Source organism: Elaeis guineensis, chromosome 1 (assembly GCF_000442705.2).
Source record: "Elaeis guineensis isolate ETL-2024a chromosome 1, EG11, whole genome shotgun sequence".
Taxonomy (NCBI): Eukaryota; Viridiplantae; Streptophyta; class Magnoliopsida; order Arecales; family Arecaceae; genus Elaeis; species Elaeis guineensis.
The window spans coordinates 152045763-152070234 of NC_025993.2; the positions used below are offsets into that span (position 1 = coordinate 152045763).

Consider the following 24472-nt stretch of genomic DNA (forward strand, 5'->3'; position numbering starts at 1 on the left):
GTGTTTGTTTCTCGTGGCGGGGGTCAATTGGGCAGGCCCGTGAAAGGAGTTGCCGGAAGCCGTGACCGTGACCACAAATCCATCGCTACGGGAAGCCGTCAGCGTCGGAACCCAGTTATACTGTTCCGCATGGCCACTGAAAGTTCCGTACGGTTCCCAATCCGCCAAGAAAGGAAGCTCTTGGAGGGACGGCACAGCATAGGCCTAAATGTTCTCCGAGGAGCAACAGAATCCATCGACTTCGAGCATCATCCGCCCGGCGCGGCCGTTTGCCTTTTATTTTCCCTCCAATCCTTTCCGCCCCAGTTTTCCCCCACCCGTCTCTCTCTCTCTCTTTCTCTCACTCTCACATTCGTCTTTTCCCCATTTACAAGCTACTCGATTCCAGTCGAGCGGCGGATATCGCTTCCGAAGGTCACGCTCGATGGTCCTTGGGGCCGGCGAGGCAACGCGAGGCGGAGATCCGGATACAATCCAGGAAGATGACCTACTCGGCTTCTCTCAGAGGCAATTTGCCGACCACCTTAAGTCCCTACTGCTCGTCCCATGTACTGCTTCCAATCCCCATCCTCTCTTCTTCTTTCCTATCTCATTTCTTTTTTTCTTGTTACTAATGTGTTTAGCTGCTACGATTAATCTCTAAGAAGCTGCTATTTGGTCGTCTTCATTCTTTTTCTAGCTGCGGTAACGTAGATATTGTTTTCTTGTTTCTTGGTAAGCGATTGATTTTAGAACGAATGGGTTGGGACAGTAACTCGTTTCATGATCGAGATCATAATTCTTGAAATCTAGGATTTACTTAAACGTGGTGGACGTTTCGTTTGTCTACATTTATGCATGGTAATGTTTGTGATCACGATTAGCAATTCTTGATTGGAGTTTTGGGATTTGAGTGATCGTGCATCGTTATTCTTCCAAGGTTGTTTCAAGACCCGTGGGAAGTCTTAGTTCTTGATTTTGGCGTCAGTTGGGAATTTTATAGGGATCTGGGTGGTGAACTTATGTGGATTTCTTGATAAGCATTGTGTATTTCATGGTTGATTTGAGTTCTTTATAAGCGTTGATGAATCACAATTTAGAATGCCAAGATTTCTTCTGATAGCATGGTTTTGGTTATAGTGGATGGAGTGCATGGATTTTCATCGAAGTTACTTGCTGATTAACTGAAGGCATTGTCATGTGTTCTCTTTACCATGTGTCCTCATCCAATGTCTGGATAATCTTCTTGTCCACATTTATCCATTCTAATGTTTGCATCTGCAATGTGTTATTCTCGATTGGAGTGTTGGGCCTTGAGTGGGTACACATTTTGTTTTTCTGAATGTTGCTGCAGGATCCTGGGAAGTGTTAGTTTTTGTTTTTGGCAAGTGTTGGAATGGTTTGTCTGGGGATGTAAGTGGTGGACTTAGGAAGACTTCTTGTTTGATCTGAGCTCTTTGCAAGTATTGCAATTTGGAAGACAAGGTTCTTCTGATAGTAAAAAAAGTTCAGCTTGGACTGTGGTTTTGTTTCCCCCAGCTGGCATGATGGAGTGTCTGTATTTTCAACGAAGTTACTTGCTGATTAAATTCACATTATCATCTCAATAAAACTAAGCCTTTTGTACTAGGTAGACTAATTCTTGAATAGGGCTGCTCATTTATTTTGTTAAAATAGGTTTGGAGAAGGTGTAAGACTTTCATTCGTAGGGTTGGTGAAGAAATAAACAAAAACAAATGGGCAAGGCGTATCAAAGACATTGTCTTAAAGACAGTGTTTTCCTTGCTAGGATCATAATCCACAAATTTGTAGGCATCAACCTACCTCCAGGATACAATGCCCGAATCTTATTTTCTTTCTCTAAGTTTGCATACTTAGAGAAAGATGAACCAATTTGAACCTTTGATAGCCAAAAGAAAACAAAGAAAGAACAACAAAAAATAAGAAAGATAATATACCGCTTATGTACGAAAGGAATATGCTCTATAAGCCAATCGAAATTTATATTTTGATGGATTTTTCTTATAATCTTCCAGACTCATGTATTGACTCTTTAAATAATAAAAGATATTTTTAATCATATGCTGCATCTTACTTTTGTAATGATTATGATGAACTCCATAAATCAGGATAATGGGTTTAGGATTATGATGAGATCATACCTATGAGACCGAAAATCCTAAAAATCCTGATTTAGAATATTCCTAGTCATAGAAGCATTGAGAAGGGGATTGATGTTCCGGATAGACTAGTACTTCCTATGTATGCTTGATGGAGAGGGTGGCTGATCTCATATGCTACTTGTGTGAAACACTAATACAAGGAAGTGGGTGCTCATTAGAGAATAAGTTCACTAAATTGATCCGACTTAAGAAACATCTTATGGAATTTACTTATCCGTCAAAAGATGTTTTCTTATAGTGAGAGTTGTGCATATAATCTTTTGACCTGAGACTACTATAGAACTTTGTATGTATGAATCCATATTTTTTGGTTCATACTCATTCATGATTTAGTCATGTACGAGATATTCTGGATATGGTAGAATGTGTATGGAGGTTGTGAGTAGGTCAACATGGAATCGATCACTCCTGGTAAGAGGAGATCGCATCCTACTTGCTCTGATCGATTGATGATTCAGAAAGCCTTTGATCAAAGCAGAATGAAAATTAAAAAGAATTTCTAATATTTCATTAATTGAATCATCATATAAGATTGAGAGAAATATGAGTATGATATTGGATTTGACATCATTCCATATCCGGAGTCATATTCAGGGTGCAAAAAGATCGTAGGATCAAATTGCATGGTAACTTTCCACTGAAGGATATTTTTGGTATTTTTACTAAAATTTCATATCTTCAAGGTAGACATGATACATTACTAGATATTAATCTCTTGTCTTGTTAGTTTGATCGAATTAAAGAGTTTAATTCAATCGCCAATTAGAAAGAGTTCTAATTGTTGAAATTGGGTTAGTTCGATTGGATCTAGATCAGTTAGATTAAATTCTAATCAAATCAAATCGACTTGCACTCGGATCTATTGCTGGTTAGATGTGGAATCCAATGGGTCATACACAGAGAATTTATCAGGGGTCTAATTGGATTAGATCATATTTGCGAAATTGACATGCTAGCACATATTACAAAAACTAGCTCTCTATTTCGAATTGGGTTCGAAATTGATTCCAGATTGGGCTAATTAAGGTCAAATTAATTCAAACCAATTTTGGGTTTGAGTTGGGTCGGCCCTTAGCTATATGTACCAAAAATTTGGAGCCAGAAAACCAAGTCTCCACGAGTCAAAATTTTTTTTTGTACGTGGGTGCAGTTTTTGTGCGTAGAAACAGCTTTCATGTCCCATGAGATGGGACGCCTCATCCTCGAGCTTATCCAATGTTTCACGATGAAATAAATTTTTGGATGATTCATAACTTAATTTTGAGCATAAGAAATTTTTTTGAAGTTAAAATTCCTTCTGGTTTAAACGTGGAAATTCGTCGAAGTTGGAAATTCGGTCAGTCTGATCCATGCGCCTGACCAAGAGTCCAACTTGTGAAGAACTCTAACCCATTTGTCACGCCACTTCTTAATCTGAGATTTTTTTCACGCCATTCTGATGTTAGCACCTTCATTTTTGGCCATTGGATGGATAAAATTGCGCTGATGGGTGGTGGAGAAAAATTATACCATAGGAAGTTGCACGATGCATCGAAGAATCATCAAAAAAAATATTCCGAAAAGTCCTTCTGCGCGAAGCGTCTCTTGGATTTTTTTCGATGATTGTCATGTGTCAAAATCTTCCAGATGGGCATGAGAATTCATCAGGAGGCATGAGATTTTCTGATGGATGCGAGATGGCGCGTGGAAGGGGCGCAAATAATTTCCGAAGGCAACCCATCGCTAAGTATTTAAGGGGGGTGGCCGGGGGATTGGATTCATTCAGATTTTCAATTCCTCCTTTCTTTCTAACATCCTCTCCCTATTATCCAATTAGTCTCTTCCTTCTCTTGTTAGGACAAGTCCAAAATAGTAAGGATAAGTCCGATTTTAGGACAAGTGTCTAGAAAGAGAATTAAGAAAGACAAGGGGAGAAGAAAGGTAGGGATAGGAAGGCCAGGAGAAGAGGAAAATGGTCTTGAGGCCTGGTGTCCAAGAAAATTCTCAGAGTGAGAATTTTGGAAGAGGAATCATCTTAAAGAGTTAGTGTCCTGATTATAGCCCTGTGTGGATCACCGTTGGAGGGCGAACAATTGGACACCTGGTGGAGGTTCTGCCGGAATTTGGATTAAGCGCTGCAGGTATTGTTCTATAGCTTGAATTTAATTTTGATTTTATGTTATATATGATTGTTAATCATCAAGGAGATGCTGGTTTAAGGATTTTATATTTAAGATTTCTTAATTTAAATTTTGAAATCCATTATGCTTCCGCTGTGCATGCCCACCCTAAAACCCTACAGTGGTATCAAAGTCGGCCTTGTTTGGTTCAATTATATATACATAATGTTTATGTGATGCATAGTATGATTTATACTATAAAATGATTTATGTTTTCTATTATGCTTTCATATGATGATATGAAATGATGCATATATGATTCACCACTTCATCATCCTGATATAAGGTTGTCCTAGCATAATGGGATTATGCTGCAAGATTGTTTTAGGATGATGAATATTCATATGTTACACTTGCACATATAGAATATTTTAATGCTGATATATAAATTGGTATTATATAGTTAGAATGTGCATGAGACCAAATAAAAGCCCTCATTAAAAATTATATTAAGCGGTAGTGATATGCAACTATGGGTTAACCAATTCTTGATCCATTGATCAATTGGTGTCTAAGAAAGTGCTATAGGTGGTTCTTTAATTGGTTCCGTTGTCTGATCTGACCAATTCATTGATGTCTAAGGAAAGCAATAGGAAGACCCTCACCTTACTTATCTGGCCAATTTGATTAAGCAATCTTGATATTGAAAAACCCTAATGTTGAAAACACTACTAAAAGTCTTCTTTCATGCTAGGTTAATGTTACATCATGAACTATGGCTAGTTTGTTGTGTTAACACAAGGCTTGTCACAAGGATTGATATAACATAATCCTGGTGCATAGAAGATGCTTACGACAATTTTGAATGTACTGCTTTATTGTGTTAACACAAAGACAGTTATATTAGAATTTGACTGTATTGAAATGAAGGGTCTAACTTAACTAAAACATTATAGCTTGTTGTGTTAACACAAGGCTAATAATGTCTTAGAGGCCAAGATATGATATTGGAAATTGCATGAGATGCAATTGGAAAGAGTTTTCTACCTATGAACTCATAAGGGTTTATTGTGTTAACACAAGATCATTATGAGGAATTAGGATCTCAATCCCATTAAGATAAATATGAAATATGTCTCGTTCATCATAGTAGAGGGTTATGATGTTCGATAAAATAGTGGGAGGCACAATTAAATCTAAAGATCTTATTTAATTGTATGAGTCAACATGAGTTGTTTGCTTATATAATGTTCTTTAATTATTGTAGATTAAATTCTACAAATGACATCTTCACTATCATTGCGAGAAATTTTAGATTCCAACAAGTTGACCGGTCTCAATTATGTAGATTGATTGAGGAATTTAAAGATCGTACTCACTCAGGAGAAGCTCTCCTATATTCTTGACATCCCCGAACCACAAGAGATTGGGGATGATGCCACAGAGGAGGAAGTATCCACATACAGGATGTGAAAGAATGACAGTTTGACTGTCAAGTGAATCATACTGGCCTCTATGAGCAATGAGTTGCAGAGGCAGCATGAGAGCATGGATACTCAATCCATACTTTTCAATTTTAAAAAGTTGTATGGAGAACAGAGTAGGACTGCTAGATATGAGATATCTAAGCAGTTATTCCATGCTAGAATGACTGAGGAATCATCCGTACAAGATCATGTCCTGAAGGTACTAGATTGGGTCAACTAGGTTTTGTGATGGATGGAGAATTAAGTCAGGATTTGATCCTACAATCTCTCCCTGAGTCATTTGCTCAATTTGTCGTGAACTATCACATGAACAAACTGAATACTTCTTTGTCTGAGCTGTTGAATATGCTTAAGACAGCTGAGAGCCATATTGAAAAAGAAAAGGCTCCACTTCTTCTTGTGGATAAAACCTTTAAGAAGAAGTCAGATTTTAAGGGTTCAAAGAAAGCATTGAATCCTAAAGGTGGCAAGATGAAGAAGGGAAAGAAAGTCTCAGGATAGGATACTTGCTTTCACTGCGGTAAGGCAGGACACTAGAAAAGGAATTGCAAGTTATATCTTGCAACTGTAAAGGCTGGTGCAAGCGACGTATCAAAAGATATGTATGAGATACATATAATTTTGTCATTAAGTTCTTCCAATTCAGACTCTTGGGTATTGGATACCGCCTGTGGTTCTCATATTTGCAAATCGTTGCAGGGGCTGCAGAACATTAGAGTGTTAAAGAAGGGTAATTTCGAGCTCTACGGTGTTGGAAGAGAGTTCATCCAAGCAGAGGCTGTGGGGACATATATGTTAAAGTTATCTTTTGGAAAGATCTTAGAGCTAGAAAATTGTTATTATATGCTTAAGATCATTAAAAATATTATTTTTGTACCGTTGTTTTTGCAATGAGGTTATGAAATAAATGGAAAGAGCAATAGTTGCTCAATTTCTTTTTCTAATAAAATTTTTTATTATGGTATTATTAATAATGGTCTTCTGATTCTATCTAATGACAATGTTTTTCATATTGATGAAAGTAAAAAGCAAAAGAAAGAAGAGTTGAATAATATTTTACTTTAACATTGTCGACTTGGCCATATAAGTGAGACAAGGATTAACAAGTTATACAAAGAAGAGTTCTTTGATCCTTATGATTATGAATCATTAGGTACTTGTGCATCTTGTCTTATGGAAAATATGATTAAGACTCCATTTAGTGGATATGGAGAAAGGACAAGTGAGTTATTAGGACTTGTACATACTGATGTATGTGGTCCTATGACAACAGAAGCCAGAGGAGGATACTCTTATTTTATAACGTTCACTGATGATTTATCTAGGTTTGGATATGTGTATCTTATGAAACATAAATCCGAAACCTTTGATAAATTTAAAGAGTATCAAAGTATAGTTGAGAAATAAACTGAAAAAAATATTAAAATTTTCGATCTGATCGAGGAGGAGAATACTTATCAAATGAGTTTCTAGATCATCTTAAAGAAAATAGACTTCTCTCAGAATGGACCCCTTCCTATACACCACAGCTAAATGGTGTAGCAGAAAGGAGGAATTGTACTTTATTAGATATGGGGCGGTCCGTAATGTGCCTTACAGATTTGTCTATTTCTTTTTGGGGATATGCTCTAGAAACTGCTGTCTATATTCTAAACAGAGTATCTTCAAAATCTGTACCAAGCACTCTATATGAGATATGGAGAAGAAAGAAGCCTAATCTTAAGTATCTTAAGATATGGGGCTGTCCAGCTTATGTTAAAAGAAATTTTGGACATAAGCTGAGTGCTAGGACAGATAAATGCTTGTTTGTAGGCTATCCTAAAAAGAGTATAGAATACCTCTTTTACCATCTTACTGAACATAAGGTGTTTGTCAGTAAATATGTCACTTTTATGGAAAAAGAGTTTATCCTAGAAAGAGACAGTGGGAAGAAAATTGAACTTGAAGAAGTTCAAGACTTACAAATGCAAGCACAAGATGATCTTCAACCAAAAATATCTATTAATGAAGTACAACCACAAAATACACCTCCTCTCCGAAAGTCGGATAGAGTGCAGAATGTACCAATAAGGTATGGATTTATTATTGAGAATAATGAAGCCCACATCATTGAGAATAATGAAGCCCACATCATTGAGAATGATGAACCTTTGATCTATACGGAAGCCATCATGAGTAGGGACTCAGACAAATGGCTAGAGGCTGTGAAATTTGAAATGGACTCCATGTACTCTAACCAAGTATAGATTTTGGTCGATGCACCAGAGGGTGTGACCCTTATTGGATGCAAATGGGTCTATAAGAAAAAGATTGGAGCAGATGACCAAGTTGAAATATATAAAGCTAGATTGGTAGCTAAAGGTTTTAGACAAAAATAGGGTATTGATTATGATGAAACATTTTCATCTGTTGCCATGCTCAAATCTGTACGGATTATGCTTGCAATAGCAGCATACCATGATTATGAGATTTGGCAAATGGATGTGAAGATCACCTTCCTTAATGGTTATCTTGAGGAAGAGATTTACATGTCTCAGCCAGAAGGATTTGTCTCAAAAGGGAGAGCAAATTAGGTATGCAAGCTTAAGAAATCTATTTATGGATTAAAGCAGATCTTGAGGAGTTGGAACATCCGATTTGATGTTACAGTCAAAGAATTTGGCTTTATAAAAAATGTGGATGAACCTTGTGTATACAAAAAGACTAGTAGGAGTGCCTTTGTCTTCTTAGTTTTATATGTGGATGACATATTTCTTATTGAGAATGATATCCCAATGTTACAATCGGTCAAAACATAGCTATCAAGTAAGTTTTTCATGAAGAATTTGGGTGAAGCATCCTATATACTAGGTATAAAGATCTATAGGGATAGATCTAAGAGGATGTTAGGCTTGTCCCAATCCAGATATATAGACTTAGTGCTAAAGAGGTTTAGCATGGATGGGAGTAAAAGAGGTTACTTACCCATGAGTCAAGGCATACATCTCTCTAAAAAGATGTCTCCTAAAACACCGGAAGAGAGAAATAGAATGAGTTCTATTTTCTATGCTTCGGCAGTAGGGTCGATCATGTATGCTATGCTATGTACTAGGCTTGATGTTGCCTATGCCTTAGGCATAGTTAGTAGATTTCAGGCTGATCCAGGAGAGGATCATTGGAAAGCAGTGAAAAATATTTTTTAGTACCTGAGAAGGATTAAAGATATTTTTTTGATATATGGAGGATCTGATAAAAAACTAGAAGGTTATTCTGACTCTAGTTTCCAATCAGATCTTGATGATAGCAAGTCTGCTTCAGGGTATGTCTTTATTCTTAATGGTGGAGCTGTTAGTTGGAAAAGTTCCAAGCAGTAGACTGTAACTGACTTGACCACTGAGGCAGAATATATAGTTGCAAGTGAAGCCACCAAGAAAGCTGTCTGGATGAAGAAGTTCATCACTGAATTGGGTGTCGTTCCTGAGATTAAGAATTCAGTACCACTTTACTGTGATAATATTGGAGTAGTTGCTCAAGCAAAAGAATCAAAGTCTCATCATAAATCCAAGTACATTTTAAGATGCTTTCATCTCGTTTGTGAAATAATCAAAAGACAAGATGTTGCCATTGAACGAGTAGAAACAAAAAATAACATAGCAAACCCATTCACTAAGGCTCTACCACAGCAGCAGTTCGATTGCCATTTCGATTGTATGGGGATAAAATATAAGGGCGATTGGGTTTAGTGCAAGTGGAAGATTGAAAGGAATATGCTCTACAAGCTAATCGAAATTTATATTTTGATGGATTTTCCTTGTAATCTTCCAAACTCATGTATTGACTCTTTAAATAATAAAAGATATTTTTTATCATATGCTGCATCTTACTTTTGTAATGATAATAATAAACTCTATAAATCAAGATAATGGGTTTAGGATTATGATGAGATCATACGTATGAGATCTAAAATCCTAAAAATCCTGATTTAGAATATTCCTAGTCATAGGAGCATTGAGAAGCGGATCAATATTTCGGATAGACTAGCACTTCCTATGTATGCTTGATGGAGAGGGTGGCTGATCTCATATGCCACTTGTGTGAGACACTAATACAAGGAAGTGGGTGCTCATTAGAGAATGAGTTCACTAAATTGATCCGACTTAAGAAACATCTTATGGAATTTACTTATCTGTCAAAAGATATTTTCTTATAGTAGGAGTTGTGCATATAATCCTTTGACTTGAGACTACCATAGAATTTTGTATATATGAATCCATATTTTTTGATTCATACTCATTCATGACTTAGTCATATACGGGGTGTTCTGAATATGGTAGAATGTGTATGGAGGTTGTGAGTAGGTCAACATGGAATTGATCACTCCTTATAAGAGGAGATCGCATCCTACTTGTTCTGATCGATTGATGATTCAGGAAGCTTTTGATCAAAGCAGAATGAAAATTAGAAAGGATTTCTAATATTTCATTAATTGAATCATCATATAAGATTGAAAGAAATATGAGTATGATATTGGATTTGACATCATTCCATATCCAGAGTCATATTCGGGGTGCAGGGAGATCACAGGATCAAATTGTACAGTAACTTTTCACTGAAGGGTATTTTCACTAAAATTTTATATCTTCCAGGTAGACATGATACATTGCTAGATGTCAATCTTGTCTCGTGGGTTTGATCGAATTAAAGAGCTTAATTCAATCGCCAATTAAAAAGTATTCTAATTGTTGAAATCGGGTTAGTTCGATTGGATCTAGATCGATTAGATTAAATTCTAATCAAATCAAATCGACTTACACTCGGACCCATTGCTGGCTAGATGTGGAACCCAATGGGTCACACACAAAGAGAATTGATCGGGGGTCTAATTGGATTAGATCATATTTACAAAATTGACATGCTAGCACATATTGCAAAAATTAGCTCCCTGTTTCGAATCGGGTTCGAAATTGATTCCAGATTGGGCTAATTAATGCCAAATTAATTCAAACCAATTTTGGGTTTGAGTTGGGTCGGTCCTTAGCTATATGTACCAAAAATTTGGAGCCAAAAAACTAAGTCTCCACGAGTCAAGAATTTTTCTTGTGCGTGGGTGCAGTTTTTGTGCGCAGAAACAGCTTTCACATCCTATGAGATGGGACGCCTCATCCTCAAGCTTATCCAATATTCCACGATGAAATAAATTTTTGGGTGATTCCTAACTTAATTTTGAGCATAAGGAATTTTTTTGAAGTTAAAATTTCTTCTGGTTTAAACGTGAAAATTCGTCGAAGTTGGAAATCCTGTCAGTCTGATCCATGCGCCTAACCAAGAGTCCAACTTGTGAAGGACTCTAACCTATTTGTCACGTCACTTCTTAATCTGAGATTTTTTCCACGCCATTCTGATGTTAGCGCCTTCATTTTTGGCCATTGGATGGATAAAATTGCGCTGATGGGTAGTGGAGAAAAATTATGCCATAGGAAGCTGCACGACGCATCGCAGAATCATCGAGAAAAATATTCCGAAGAGTCTTTCTGCGCGAAGCATCTCTTGGATTTTTTTTCGATGATTGCCATGTGTCAAAATCTTCCAGATGGGCATGAGAATTCATCAGGAGGCGTGAGATTTTCTGATGGATGCGAGATGGCGCGTGGAAGGGGCACGAATAATTCCCGAAGGCAATCCGTCGCTAAGTATTTAAGGGGGGATGCGTCGGGGGATTGGATTCATTCAGATTTTCAATTCCTTCTTTCTTTCTAATATGCTCTCCCTATTGTCCAATTAGTCCCTTCCTTCTCTTGTTAGGACAAGTCCAAAATAGTAAGGACAAGTCTGATTTTAGGACAAGAGTCTAAGAAGAGAATTAAGGAAGACAAGAAGAGAAGAAAGATATGGATAGCAAGGCTAGAAGAAGAGGAAGAGGGTCTTGAGGTCCTGGTGTCCAAGAAAATTCTTAGAGTGAGAATTTTGGAGGAGGAATCATCTCAAAGAGTTGGTGTCCTGATCATAGCCCTATGTGGATCACCGTTGGAGAGCGAACAATTGGACGCCTGGTGGAGGTTCTGCCGGAATTTGGATTAAGCACTGCAGGTATTGTTCTATAGCTTGAATTTAATTTTAAATTTATGTTATATATGATTGTTAATCATCAAGGAGATGCTGATTTAAGGGTTTTATATTTAGGATTTTTTAATTTAAATTTGAAAATCCATTATGCTTCCGCTGTGCATGCCCACCCTAAAACCCTACAATGTATCCTATTATACCAGGTCATATAACAATCCAAGGGATATTATCCAAGAGACATGTCCCTTTAGGGGACACATTCTTTTGGTGGAGAAACAAACAAAATGAAATTCTTTACAGATTTATGGGTTTAAAAAATGTCAATGGCTATTGACTTCCGATAACAACGAAGTCAACCACCGATTAAATGAGGGGCATTAGAAAAGACGCTCGTGAACTCGTGGCTTCCCCAAACATGGAAACCACATGAAAGATGCTTGCTTGAGATGTCTTTTTATCCATGAAAAAAAGGAGTCCTTTGGCACCCTTTTCAACACACCAAGCCCCCTTCTTTTTATTTTTTTTATTTTTTTAAAAATACTACAACATTTTTTAGATGAATTTTTTTGATTGTATGGGGAAATCTCCAGAAGGTGTTATATTGATGGTCTGGCTTTTTATTTAGATTATTCTATGCTGTTCAGCTGTAAAATGCAGTGTAGTTAGAGAAGAAAGTAGATCATGGATTTGTGCCATTAGCAACTATAGGTTTTAGCATAAGATAAATCCATGTTTAATGTCCAATTCGAAGGTAGCGAGATATTTTAATGCTGAATGCATTAAAATGAGGGAGCATTTTGTGCATTTGTTTCATTAACTGAAATGTTCAATGTTACAAGTTACTTTTTTGAAGACATCCTTAGTCCGGGTGAAGGTGGCGACCATGGTGGTTGAAATACTCATCATGTCTATTGTGATGCTTGGAATTGGAATGATCCACTTTTTTTGACCAACAGTTTGATGGAGATCCCTTTTTTGTTCAAGAGGTTCCTCCATCCAATCTTTCCTTTGGGCTCTTAATTAAGTGAGGCCTGAGCTTGTGTGCATGCTTCAGGTCATGATAATGCTGATTCAATATATTCTTGGCTTTTGAGACAGTCAATACCATGCTTTAAACCTTTCCTGGAGGGTTCAAGACATATTGAAGAGGTTAAAATTGAAGACATGTGGCAAGGTCCAAAGAGAAAGCAGAGGGAGTAGTGCAACCATGCAAGCCACACATTTTCCTCTATCCAATTTCTGTAATTGCACCTATCAAATCAATCCTTATGGTTTAGTCATAATTCCAGTGCAAAGAAAGCACTAATAGTCCTTCTTGTTTGCTTTAAAGTTTAATTCTCTGATACTTTAACCAACATGGATGCTAGTAGCTCTGGTGTACTTTTAATGAGAGGCTAAAATGTCATCTGAGCTTTTGCCACAGGTTGTTATATCAATTGTTAGATAAATAAACTTAATTAAATAATTTTGATAAGCTTAAAAACAAAAAATCTGAAGACACCTTCACTTTAGGATCAATTGTAAAAAGGATGGCCTCTCTGCCTCTGGGAGGTCGGCTGTCATGGAGAGTAGTCATTACCATAGAGGAAGTTGTGTTTGTTTGAAGAAATTAGGGATAGCTATTTGCTTATTGGTAAGGTTTAAGGGATTAGCAAGTTTGTTTAAGCTGTTGCATGTTGGGCATTTCTTGGGGCATTTATGATGTCATGGTTTGTTTTTATTGGGAAGTTTCTGTGTATGTTGCAATGGATGGTGGTCTTACTGTAGTTTTACATTTGGCTTTGGTACTGAGATGGTGATTTTATAATCACAATTCATATAAAACCTGAAGTATGCATTTAGTGTTAACTTAGGATACAAATAGTTTCACAAGACGCAAGTTATATATTTTATAGTATGAAGAGAGGTAAAATGTTCGAAAGTTAAGTAGAAGGATTTCAAAGGACCTTTTGAATTCTTTTTTTCACATGTGCTCAGGCTTGAAAGATATGATTAGCTTTGGTAGTCCATTGTCTAATGTTAAATGACACTCACAGTCTTTTGAGGTTTGAAGTTAACATTTGATATAAGTTCTTTGTTAATTTCCAGGTGTTTAAGCTTTTGTCCTTCAATAATTATCAAGTATTCTTGGTGTTTTTTTATCTTAGAATTCTTGTAAAAAAAGAAAACAGGAACTAGTTCAGTAGTGTGGAAGTGTGGATAGTCTAAGGAGAAGCTACTAAGGGTTGAAACTGTTTTGAAGAAATACAATGATTTCTAGCATTTATTCAAAAATAAGAAATTAGAGACTTCCTTAAAGTTGAACAGTAAATTTGGAATTTTAATGTGATAATGATACTAGACATGCTGTTCAATCTAAGGAATATGGAGGTAATGCTTGGTGAGGAAATTATAATAGGTTTTAAAGTGCCTAAAAGCAAGGTCCGTAGTTTTGGTACCAAGTACTGTACCAGTACTTGATTGGTTCCATATGGTTCTACAATGTACTATGCAAATGCTCAATATGCAAATGTATCCCAGCTAGATACCGGTGTAAGATTTCTGGCTTTTTTGTTTTTTCTATTCTTTTTCATTTTTGAGGATTATTTTAAAGCTACTTGAACATTTTAAATCCCTTTAAGCTGAAGGTATATTATAAACCTAGAGTAGAGTTTACCATGAGCTGAACCAATTTATTATGTACAGTCTATCCACTGGTGATAATCTATTATGCAGTAAAATATGGATGATTAATCAGGGGAACGAGTTGTGGTGAATTGGGATGATGCATAATGGCAACTGACTATTAATTGGAGGTTATGAGTTCTGGGAGCTGTGGTGCACATGGTAAATGGAAGCTAGAAGGGTCTAGTGTTAGTGATCATGGAGTCAGCATGTGATTCAGGAAGCTACCAAGATGAGTCGCAGAAAATGTAATTAGTAGTTAGAATAGTTGCATGAGATAGGGATAATGATCAAATATATTAGTATAAATGCTATTATTTGCAGCTTTTTTTGATCTCAGATGTCTTTTGGGTGAATTGACATTCATATTAATTTAAAATGCTAGTTTTGTTCTGTACATACTACATATTTAGTATCTTCATTGTTTACTTTTAATGAGTTATCTAATTCTTAAGTCTGTTGTGATATTCCTACTAGTTCCATTTTTTCCTTTTTCTTATGTTGTATGACTCTGAATTAATGCAAATTTCCATTAAAAATTTTGATTTCTTAGGGACCTGTTGCTAGGAAATAAGGACTCATTTGGTTCCCGGGAAGAACTTTTCTTCCCAAGAATCAACTTCTTCACAGGAAGAACTTTTCTTCTCAGGAATCAACTTCCTAGTAAATCAACTTTCTGGGAAGTAAATCAACTTCCTAGGAAGTAACTTTGAAGTTACTTTTTAGAAATATGATTTTGGCGTATTTGGTTAACCATGGAAAAGTAGTTTATTATAAAGTGGCTTATGTTTGATTGAGCATCCACTTTTCTAGAAAAACTATGTAAAATAACTATTATATACTTAATAAATATAACATCATATCTTTTTGCTCACAAACTTTGTATAAATAATAATATTATATTATATTAATGTAATATATCAATATTATATTATAATATAATAAATTTATTAATATAGATATAAATATAATATTTTATTAATATAATATTAATATAAATATTATATTAATATTAATAGAAATATTATATTAATATTAATAGAAATATTATATTAGTATAAATATCGAAACAATATTAATATATTATAAATATTATAATATATATTAAAATAAATATTATATTAATATAAGTATTAGGATAATATTAATATAATATTATATTAATTTGCAAGGAGGAGAAAATGGAGATCTTGATATATATCACTTTTTATTATTTCATCTTAACCATCCATTAATATTTTGCAAAATTTCAGTCATAGATCTTAAAAGGTATTTTTGGAAAAAAAGGATCATCAATTTCTGTCCCATAGGAGTCCACTTCCCATGAAATATGGAAAGTATCTTTCCATGGGAAGAGTTTTTTCTATTCTCTCTCTTCTTAAAACTCCAATCAAATAAGAGGACTCTTCTTCACTTCTCGGGAATTGCCACTCCCCCCCTCCACTTCCTACGAACCAAATGAGTCCTAAGAAGAAATTAGGGAGGGAAAGAGGAAGAAAAGGGAAAGTGAATAAGGAAGGAAAGAAGAAGAAAAAGAAAGAAAGAAAAGAAGGGAAGAAAAGAAAAAGGAAAGGAAGAAAGGGAAGAAGAAGAAAAAAGAAAGGAACAAAGGAAGGGAAGAAGAATAAAAACAAAGAAAGAAGGGAAGAAGAAAAAAGGAAAGAAAGGAAGGGAGAAGAAAAAGAAGGGAAAGAAGAAAGGAAAGAAGGAAGAAGGAAAAGTAAAGAAGGAAAGGCAGGGAGAAAAAAGAACCTAAGAAAATAGGAAAAAAAAAGAAAGAAGTTGAAGGAAAAGGATAGGGGGTCTGAACCACCCCGAGCTGAGTGAAATCGAGCGGTTCTGCTTGGTTCAGGTTGGTATGGACTTTTTATTGAGATGAATCCATGAATTGACCTGATACCATGTCGATATAGATTGGTAAGCCATGAACCAACTTGATACCATGTTGGTTTGGTTGGCACACCCTAAATTGGGTGATTTGAGACGGTTCATCTCACCTTGCTTAAAAGTGAATTGCTTTTTCTGTTGTGCCATAAGGTCAAGGTCTGAATTATCCTTAAAAGTGAACTAGCAATGCTACCGTTGGACCTATAGATGATTATTAGAGAATTTGTAGCATCCATTTGTGATTGTCGAGTTGATTTGATCTTCCTGGGAGACCAAGGCCCTGAAAGCATGACTTTGTTAGAATTACTAGCCACAGTCGCTTCAATCCATGTGCTTTATTTTTGAAGGCTTTGCTTAGCCATGGATCTCTTGCAACTTAGGCCAGGGGATGCTCTACAACAAGCTCTTTAGAATAAGACAACTTCTCTCTTTTCTTGGGGAAAAAAGCTCTGTCTGGCCACCCTCTCTCTTGTGGTATCTATGTTTTTAGTCCACACAAACTCTAACCCTAAAGCACCTCCCCTAGGAATTTATGGAGGAGGGAGGTGCCAAGGTTTCCTTGGGTGCTTCCACTTAGGCCCTTAGAGTCAAGTTGGACTCTTAACAAAAGGAGGGGGGCATCCCTTGTTGCCTCTTACATGATATTGCACTCCCCTAAGGAATAAGCCATCATATAGTGGGTAAAGAGAGAAAGGGAGGGGTGGCCTCGCATACTTGGTTGCCCACTAATTGGACCTAGTCCAAGTTGGCCTAGTTTGAGCTCTAATCTGGTCTTTCTTGACCTGACTAGCATAAATCTGTACTTAGGCTATTTTTTTAGCTCAATTAAAGATCTATTAATTCTCAATTAAATTTAGATCTTTCTTAATCTAATTTAAAGATTATTTATTGAGAGAATGGTTAACCAGAATCTCGTACCAACTAGCATGTAGATAGATGGCATGTGCTAGATGCATTAGGGATGGGTCAACTCAGGTTCTTGCTCACTAATGACTTGCTCCTAAAGATCCATTATTGTTACACATTAGCGACGTGGTTTGATACCCATATTGCGTTGCTGGACCTGGGTGAGTTAGAATAAAACTAGTTGGTGTCTCAGTTCTTGCATGAGTTTTATATTTTAATTCAGTTACCCATAATTCCAATGTCCTTGTATAACCATTGATAATCAATTTGGGGGAATCAAAGCCCGAGTGTGCCTCCTTGTAAGTGCAAGAATTAGTATCATCACAATCAGGAGTGATAAGAAAAACCCCACCTAAATAGGGTGAACTACTTAAGCATTTGCCTTACTCTCTGTCTTCTTTTTATAGGAAGTGGATCCTTTGAGGGTGCAACATGGTTTCGAGTTTTTAAGGCATCTGATTTCTCTTTTCCTTCAAGCCCACATCCTGGAGATTTTGATTAGAGAAAATCACATCCTTTTCGAGGACATTTCTGTTCATGAAGAATTTTTGGTCCTCTTTATTGTAGAAGTCCTTTGTTTTTTTAGGTACCTCACGAAGTAATATAAGTCATCTTGTGCTTCCAACTTATTAGGTTTAAATTTCTTTACATAAGCAAGGCCTAAATTGTGTCAAGCTAGGCTTTGTTCCATGCCACATTTCATATGGAGTCAACCTTGCTGACTAAGTTGGAATGCAATTTAAAATTTGCATTGCACTTTGAAGTGCATTATTCCATAGAAAGAAGACAACTTAGGATGACTTATCATGGATGTGGCCATATCCATGAAGGTCTTATTGTGTCATCCAAGTGTAGTTCCCGGGGAGGCAATACCATCATCTCTCAAATAATTTAAGAACTCCTTGGAGAGATACTCTCCTCGATCCAAACGTAGAGCCTTGATTTTTGTTTCCAGGCTCTTTTCCACTAAGGTTCTATATTCGTTAAACCTTTCAAAGGAATTAGACTTGTAGCACATGAGGTAGATAATTCCATACATTGAACAATCATCTGGAAAAGTAATGAAATACTGAAATCCATCTTGTCACACTCAATGTTCCACACACATCAAAGTGAACTAACTCTAAGGGTTCCTTGGCATTCTCTCCATTAGTGTTTCTTGGTCATCTTGCACATAAGGCATGAGCTACATGTTGGCCGGGGTTGGGCATTGAAGACATTCAATGAATGGTCCATCCTTAATCAACCTTTGAATCCTATGAAAATTGGTATGACCCTACCTTGCATGCCATATATCAGTGGAATTGCTTAAATTGCCCCTTCTTTTCCAAGTTCCATAGCTCTCAATCACATACACATCACCACGACCTATTATAGAAGGCACATTGAGGATATATAACTCATAACGTAACCTCCATTAGCAATAATAGACTTATTAAATTTTTTAATTAAGATATTACCAAAAATAAATTACAATCACTTTCAACATATTTGCTTGTAGAAATAATATTTTTACGAATATGTGGTGTGTATAGTAGGATAAGTCTATGATTAGTAAGATTCAAGAGTACATCTTCTATGGCTACTATTGAAATCTTCACTTAGGATCCCAACTTAAGTGGCATTTTACTATCCTTCAAGGACTTGCTCCTATAGAATCCTTGCAAAGAGTTACAAACATGGACCATAGACCCTGAATCTACAATTCAAGAATTAGGAAATCTAGTTAAGGTGACTTTAACTATTATATAAACATCAAAACAAGGTTTACAATCTTGATCAAGGTTTTAAATCCTATGGGATGGTGGTGTCCTGGTTTCTTCATGGAATGAGATGCCCCACTATCCTGCCCTGTCCTGGCGGTAGCCCTAGTCATGCATCCCGGTAGCTATCCACTATATCTCTCCCCTTCTTTTCTTTCTTTCTTTTTCTTTTCTTCTTTCTTTCGTTCGTCTTTCTTTTTCTTCTATCTTGCTTTCTTTCCTTTTTTTTTTCTATCTCATATCGCTTCCTTTATTTCTTTTTTCCTTTCATTCTTCTTTCTCTTTCCTTTTTGCCTTCTTTCCTTTCTTTCTTTTTCTTCTTCTTTTCTTTCTTTTCTTTTTCTTCTTCTTCTTTCCTTTCACTTTTTTCTTTTCTTCATCTTTCCTTCCTTTCATCTTTCTTCTTCTCTTCCCTCATGGATGACCCCATCCCAGTCCCATTTTCTTACAAGAACAGGATGGAATAGCTGAGACGCCCCTCATCTCGTTGGGACTTAAAACCTTGATCTCCATATCGGACCCTATATCAGTGCCATCTTAGTGCATTGTCAGTGTGCCCAATATAGAGGTCGAGTCGGCAGCACTGATGCTTGATAACATTCACATTGCATAATAGTTTGATAACCGCATGGTACAATATGTCTGATACGCACTGGCAGACCGGTATGCTGTACCATAATCATATAAACTGGATGATGCATGTTTATAAATTGCCATATACCACGTTACCATCGTGATTGACATTGGCCATATGGGGCTTTGCCTCATGACGCTTTATGTTATTAACCATTAGGGTGGGAATCCTGGATCACTTGTGAGCTGTGATCCATCTTGTCGGTTTTGTTCCGACTCTGAGCCAATTCCAACATCTTATGAGCATATCTTAGACCTTGAAGTTGGCCTTTGATACTCCTAGAGAATCATAAAAATTATCTTCCTAGCCTTATAATTATCCCGATATTATTGGAGTCAGCAATGTTTCCATTTGAGGCTTCTTTTTTTGCTGGCTCTTGTGGCTTCTCTATGTTTAACATTTTGGAGGCACCCTCATTGATAATAGGGCTTACAATCAATTATAGCCATACAATTCAATCATACCCATAATCACTACAATCACTTGATTAAGGCCTTCTCCACAAGGCTAGCTCCTATAGTGGCAATTTTTAGTTATTTTTGTAAGTTCGACTCATCTTGTGTGATCTATCAACATGATCACCCACCATATTCAATTTCCTAACGAATGAACTTTGTTTCTCCTAACATATCAGGTAGGCTTATGAGGTACTAGTGACTCTTCTCATGCTTTCTTTTCATCCTATCTGTCTATTCAATGATCTACTTATGATGGGTCCCTGATTACTTGCATTCTTTTTTCTTCTCCCCTCTTTGTTCTTTTTTCTTGCCCATCCATTAGAGTGCCTTCCTTTGATGCATATATGAGGTTTGCTATTAGAGGGCGATTCTTTTTTCAGAAAAGGGTTTGTTTTCCCATCCAATTTTCAATTTTTAGGGCCCTGTAGTGATCGTGGAGTGGTTCAGATTGGTTAGAGGACAAAAACAACTTCAAGAATCATGTTGGAGCAAAAGCTACCTCAGCTGTGGATAATGTTTACAAAGGGTGATGATCTGTGCGAAATGGCTAGTCCTTGTTGAATTATTACAGTTTTCAGAACTTCTTGTAGTCTTGAAATGGTTGTGCTGTATTCATGATTTTGTTGCGCCTGGCTGTCTTTTTCTTTTGTTGCTTTTAGCAAAATAATACTCATTCAATGAATATTAAATGGATCGTGGGCCTTATTCTGTATTGTTATACCGAGCTTAGAAATCAGAATCTTGTTTACAGCTTCAAGTAATTCTCTACTATCTACTTGGGCTTATATAGTTAGAAACTTAGAATCATGACCAACTCCTCTTCTCCTCTCTAATTGAGTTCGCCTCTTCTCTTTCTTTTTAAACAGATCCAATACTAAATTTTGTTGTCTCTCTCATTTTTACAATTAGCAGCTCACCTAGCATCAATGTTCTTACCTTTTCTTTCATTTTCCAGCTATGGACTAGCACAGTTGGTGTCTAATTTAGTTAAGATGGCAATGAAAGGAAAAATGAAAAATTTCAGTTTCTGTTTCCGATCTGGCATCTTTTTTTCATTTCAATGCACATAAAAAAGGAGTGACTATTGTCATGGATTTTATTTCTTTTGTCTAGGAACATTAGAGTTGGAGGAATAGTGAACACAAATGCCTATAATTTTGAAATTTTAAATGGCCAAGGATGGGGTTCATCATGGAGCCATGTGATGTTATCTTAATCAAGTTGAATAACACTGATCAGCATTGAATTTGACTGTTGGGCCTTCTGTGCCAATGGATTGGTGGGGTTATTGTTGGTAACTTGTTTGCAGGCTTGTTATTATGTTTCCATTCTCACATACTAAAGTTAAATTGAGTAAATCTTTGGATTTCCTGATATTTGATCTCTTTGGTTGATGATATGTAGTCTGATTGACTAATATCAGCATCAAATTTCTGCAGCATTATCATCTGACCCTCAACCAGAAGCAGAGATTTCTAGTTTCTCTTAAAGCTCAGAAGAAGATTAACTGCAGACCACTTATAATCAGATCGGCATTAAAGAAGCTACAGTCAGATGTTAGTAATGGTGACAATGGAGCAACAGAACCTGCAAGGGTTCTTCTTGAGAGACTGTTTACAAAGACCCAGAAACTGGAAGAGATGGTGAATAGAGATTCCAGTCTTTCTGATGATGCTGAACTGAACATGAACCTCGAAATCTTGGAATCGGACCTTCAAGCTGCATTGTCAGTCCTGAGGAAGAAGGAAGAAGATCTTCAGGATGCTGAGAGGAGAGTATTAGTTGAGCAAACCAAATTAAACCTGACAAAACAGGACTTAGAGAGACAAGAGGAAGAGATTACTACTGCATTTGATAAGCAACTACAAATGGAAGAAGACCTGAAGAAGGCTAACAGTGACCTAGCTTCTCAAGCCAGTCAGATTGGAGATCTAAAACTGTTGGTTGAGGAACAAGGGGTGAAAATTGCCAGTTTACAAGTTTCACTTTCTCAGAAGGAAGATTTATTGGAAAAACTTGAAAAGGAATTGATGATGAAAAATGAGGAGGCAAGAACTCTAAGTTCAGCAATTAGCTCCAAAGAACAGCTCTTATACGAATCCAATGAAGTCATCAGGCAGCAAGAAACAAAAATTGAAGAGCTTCAACAAGACATTAAAGAAAAAGAACATGATTTAGCTGAGTCACTTAACATGACGAAAGCTGAAGAAGAGAGGATAAAAGTTTTGGAGGCAACCCTTGAAAAGCAGACGGTTGAATGGCTACAAGCACAAAAAGAATTGAAGGAACTGACAGAGCAAGCTTCTCAGAGCATTGATGATATGAAGGAGTCTTTTGAGGATTTCCAAAGAGTTAGATCACTTCTCGCTGCTGTAAGACTTGAATTGATATCTTCACAAGAATTTCTTGCTTCCTCTCGCAGAAAAATGGAGGATCAAGCGTATCAGTTTGAGAAACTAGTGGCAGAAATAAATGAACAGAAATCTGTAGTGATGTCATACTCCGAGAATTTGAAAGTTGCTCAAATCGATGTTGAGAACAAGAGATCTGAGTTAACAGCTGCACATGCTCAGTGCAAGGAACTGGAAACACAATTGTCAGTAGAGAAAGAAAATATAGACTGCTTGCAACAGGAGTTGAGCAGAGAAAGAGCTTCCTTGGAACAAAAAACCCAAAAGGTAGCCTTGCTCCAAAATGAGCTCCGAGACAAAGAATTGGCATATAGTGATACTCAAAATCTTCTTCAGGTGAAAGAGTCTGAACTGGTGGAGGCCAGCCTTCAAATCCAACATTTGAAATCTGAGAAGGCTTCTGTTCAGCTCATCTTGCAAGAAAAAGATAATGATTATTTCAATGCTCAGAAGAAGTTAGCTGAGGTTAATCATGATATTGCAGAGTTGAAAAAGTTAATAAACAGCAAAGAACAGCAGCTAATCCAAACCACAACAAGATTACAGGAGAAGGAAGAGAAAATTCAAATAATGCAACATGAATTAGATAACACAAAGCTCAAGTACTCAGAAGCTACATCAATTGTACAACGAATAGCCCAACTCACAAATAAGCTGGTTATTTCTGTGAAAGATGAAGAGAGCTGCATTCCCACTCCTGTGGATGAGGGAGGTCTGCTTGGTGATGTGGGGCATGATCCTAGTTTCAGGAAGCAGAAACAGCTTGAGACCGAGCTTGAGATGGTGAAGGAATCACTGAGACAAAAGGAGATGAACTTCCTTGCTTCTCAGAAGGCTTTGACTAGTAAGGAGGAAGAGCTCAGAGCAGTTCTGAAAAGGTCAGATATGCTGGAAAAAGAACTAACGACAATGAAAGAAGGGTTATGGGGAGATGCTGATGGGCTAATGAAACTTTATAGCCTTGCCCAGGAGAGAATTGGGGGCAGAAGTATGGGGGGCTTGGCAATTGAAAGGCTTGAGCTTGAGGTTGCCCAGCTGGAAGCTGAAGCTGCAGCCACTGCTCTCCAGAAGCTTGCAGATATAACCTGTCAGCTCTTGAAAGACACTGACCCAAGTATGGACATGGGCACTGTTATACTGCCAGCAGAAGGTGTGGAGATTGGTGGTGGTTCTGGTACATACCCATATGGAAGAATTAACAGTCTTGAGGAGGCTGAGAGGGAGGTTGCCCATCTTTTTGCTTTGACAGAGCAACTTGTGAACGAGGCTGGAATTAGCATCGCTGAACAGCAGCATTGCACAGACAACTGATCCATAAATCTAATTGATTGCCTTGTTTAGCAAGATGACTCCAATTTTTCTGACTTCCCAACCGATTATAAAAATCTGCATCCAATAACCCTTGTTTAAAAAAAAAAAAAATCATCATAGGTCAAAAGTTTCAGCTGGTTTAGAACATTTCATAGGTCCTATCATACTTTCTTCTTTGATACACCCTGTAAATTTTTGAAATGTAAGACTTAAAAATGAACAAAGAATTTCTGAGACAAAGTACTCCAGGTTGGATTTTGGATATCTGATTACTTGCTGCAGCAAAATCCAATGAAATAAAAGGAAGAAAGCTGAAAGTTGCATCAGGTTAACAAGCTTTCCTGGAGCTACAGTCACATGTCAGCCATATCATTCCTCAAAGTTTCATTTAACTGATCCTTTTTTCCTTATAGTGAAATACTCTTGAATAATTGTATAGCGGATTCTACCTTTTGCTGCTGCTGCTGTTTTTGGTGCTTGTTGCCTTGCCAATTCTTGCTATGCTTTATGATTTATTTGCACAAGTATGTCAATTATTTCAATCCCAATTAACATCTAGTAAAATTTCTTCCAATAAGTTATTTAGTAATCGACTTTCTTTAGGTCAAGCTTTAATTTATTATTGGATTATTGACTGATGAAATTGTG

General features: G+C 36.7%; 1 protein-coding gene across 1 annotated transcript; it reads left to right on the forward strand.

Annotated features, from left to right (window-relative positions):
• Positions 1-335: 335 nt before the first annotated feature.
• On the forward strand, positions 336-24316 carry LOC105033456 (uncharacterized). Its single transcript, XM_010908285.4, has 2 exons — positions 336-548; positions 21542-24316. The coding sequence occupies exons 1-2, from the start codon at positions 483-485 to the stop codon at positions 23822-23824; spliced, it is 2349 nt and encodes a 782-aa protein (XP_010906587.3). The 5' UTR covers positions 336-482; the 3' UTR covers positions 23825-24316.
• The last annotated feature ends 156 nt before the right edge of the window (positions 24317-24472 follow it).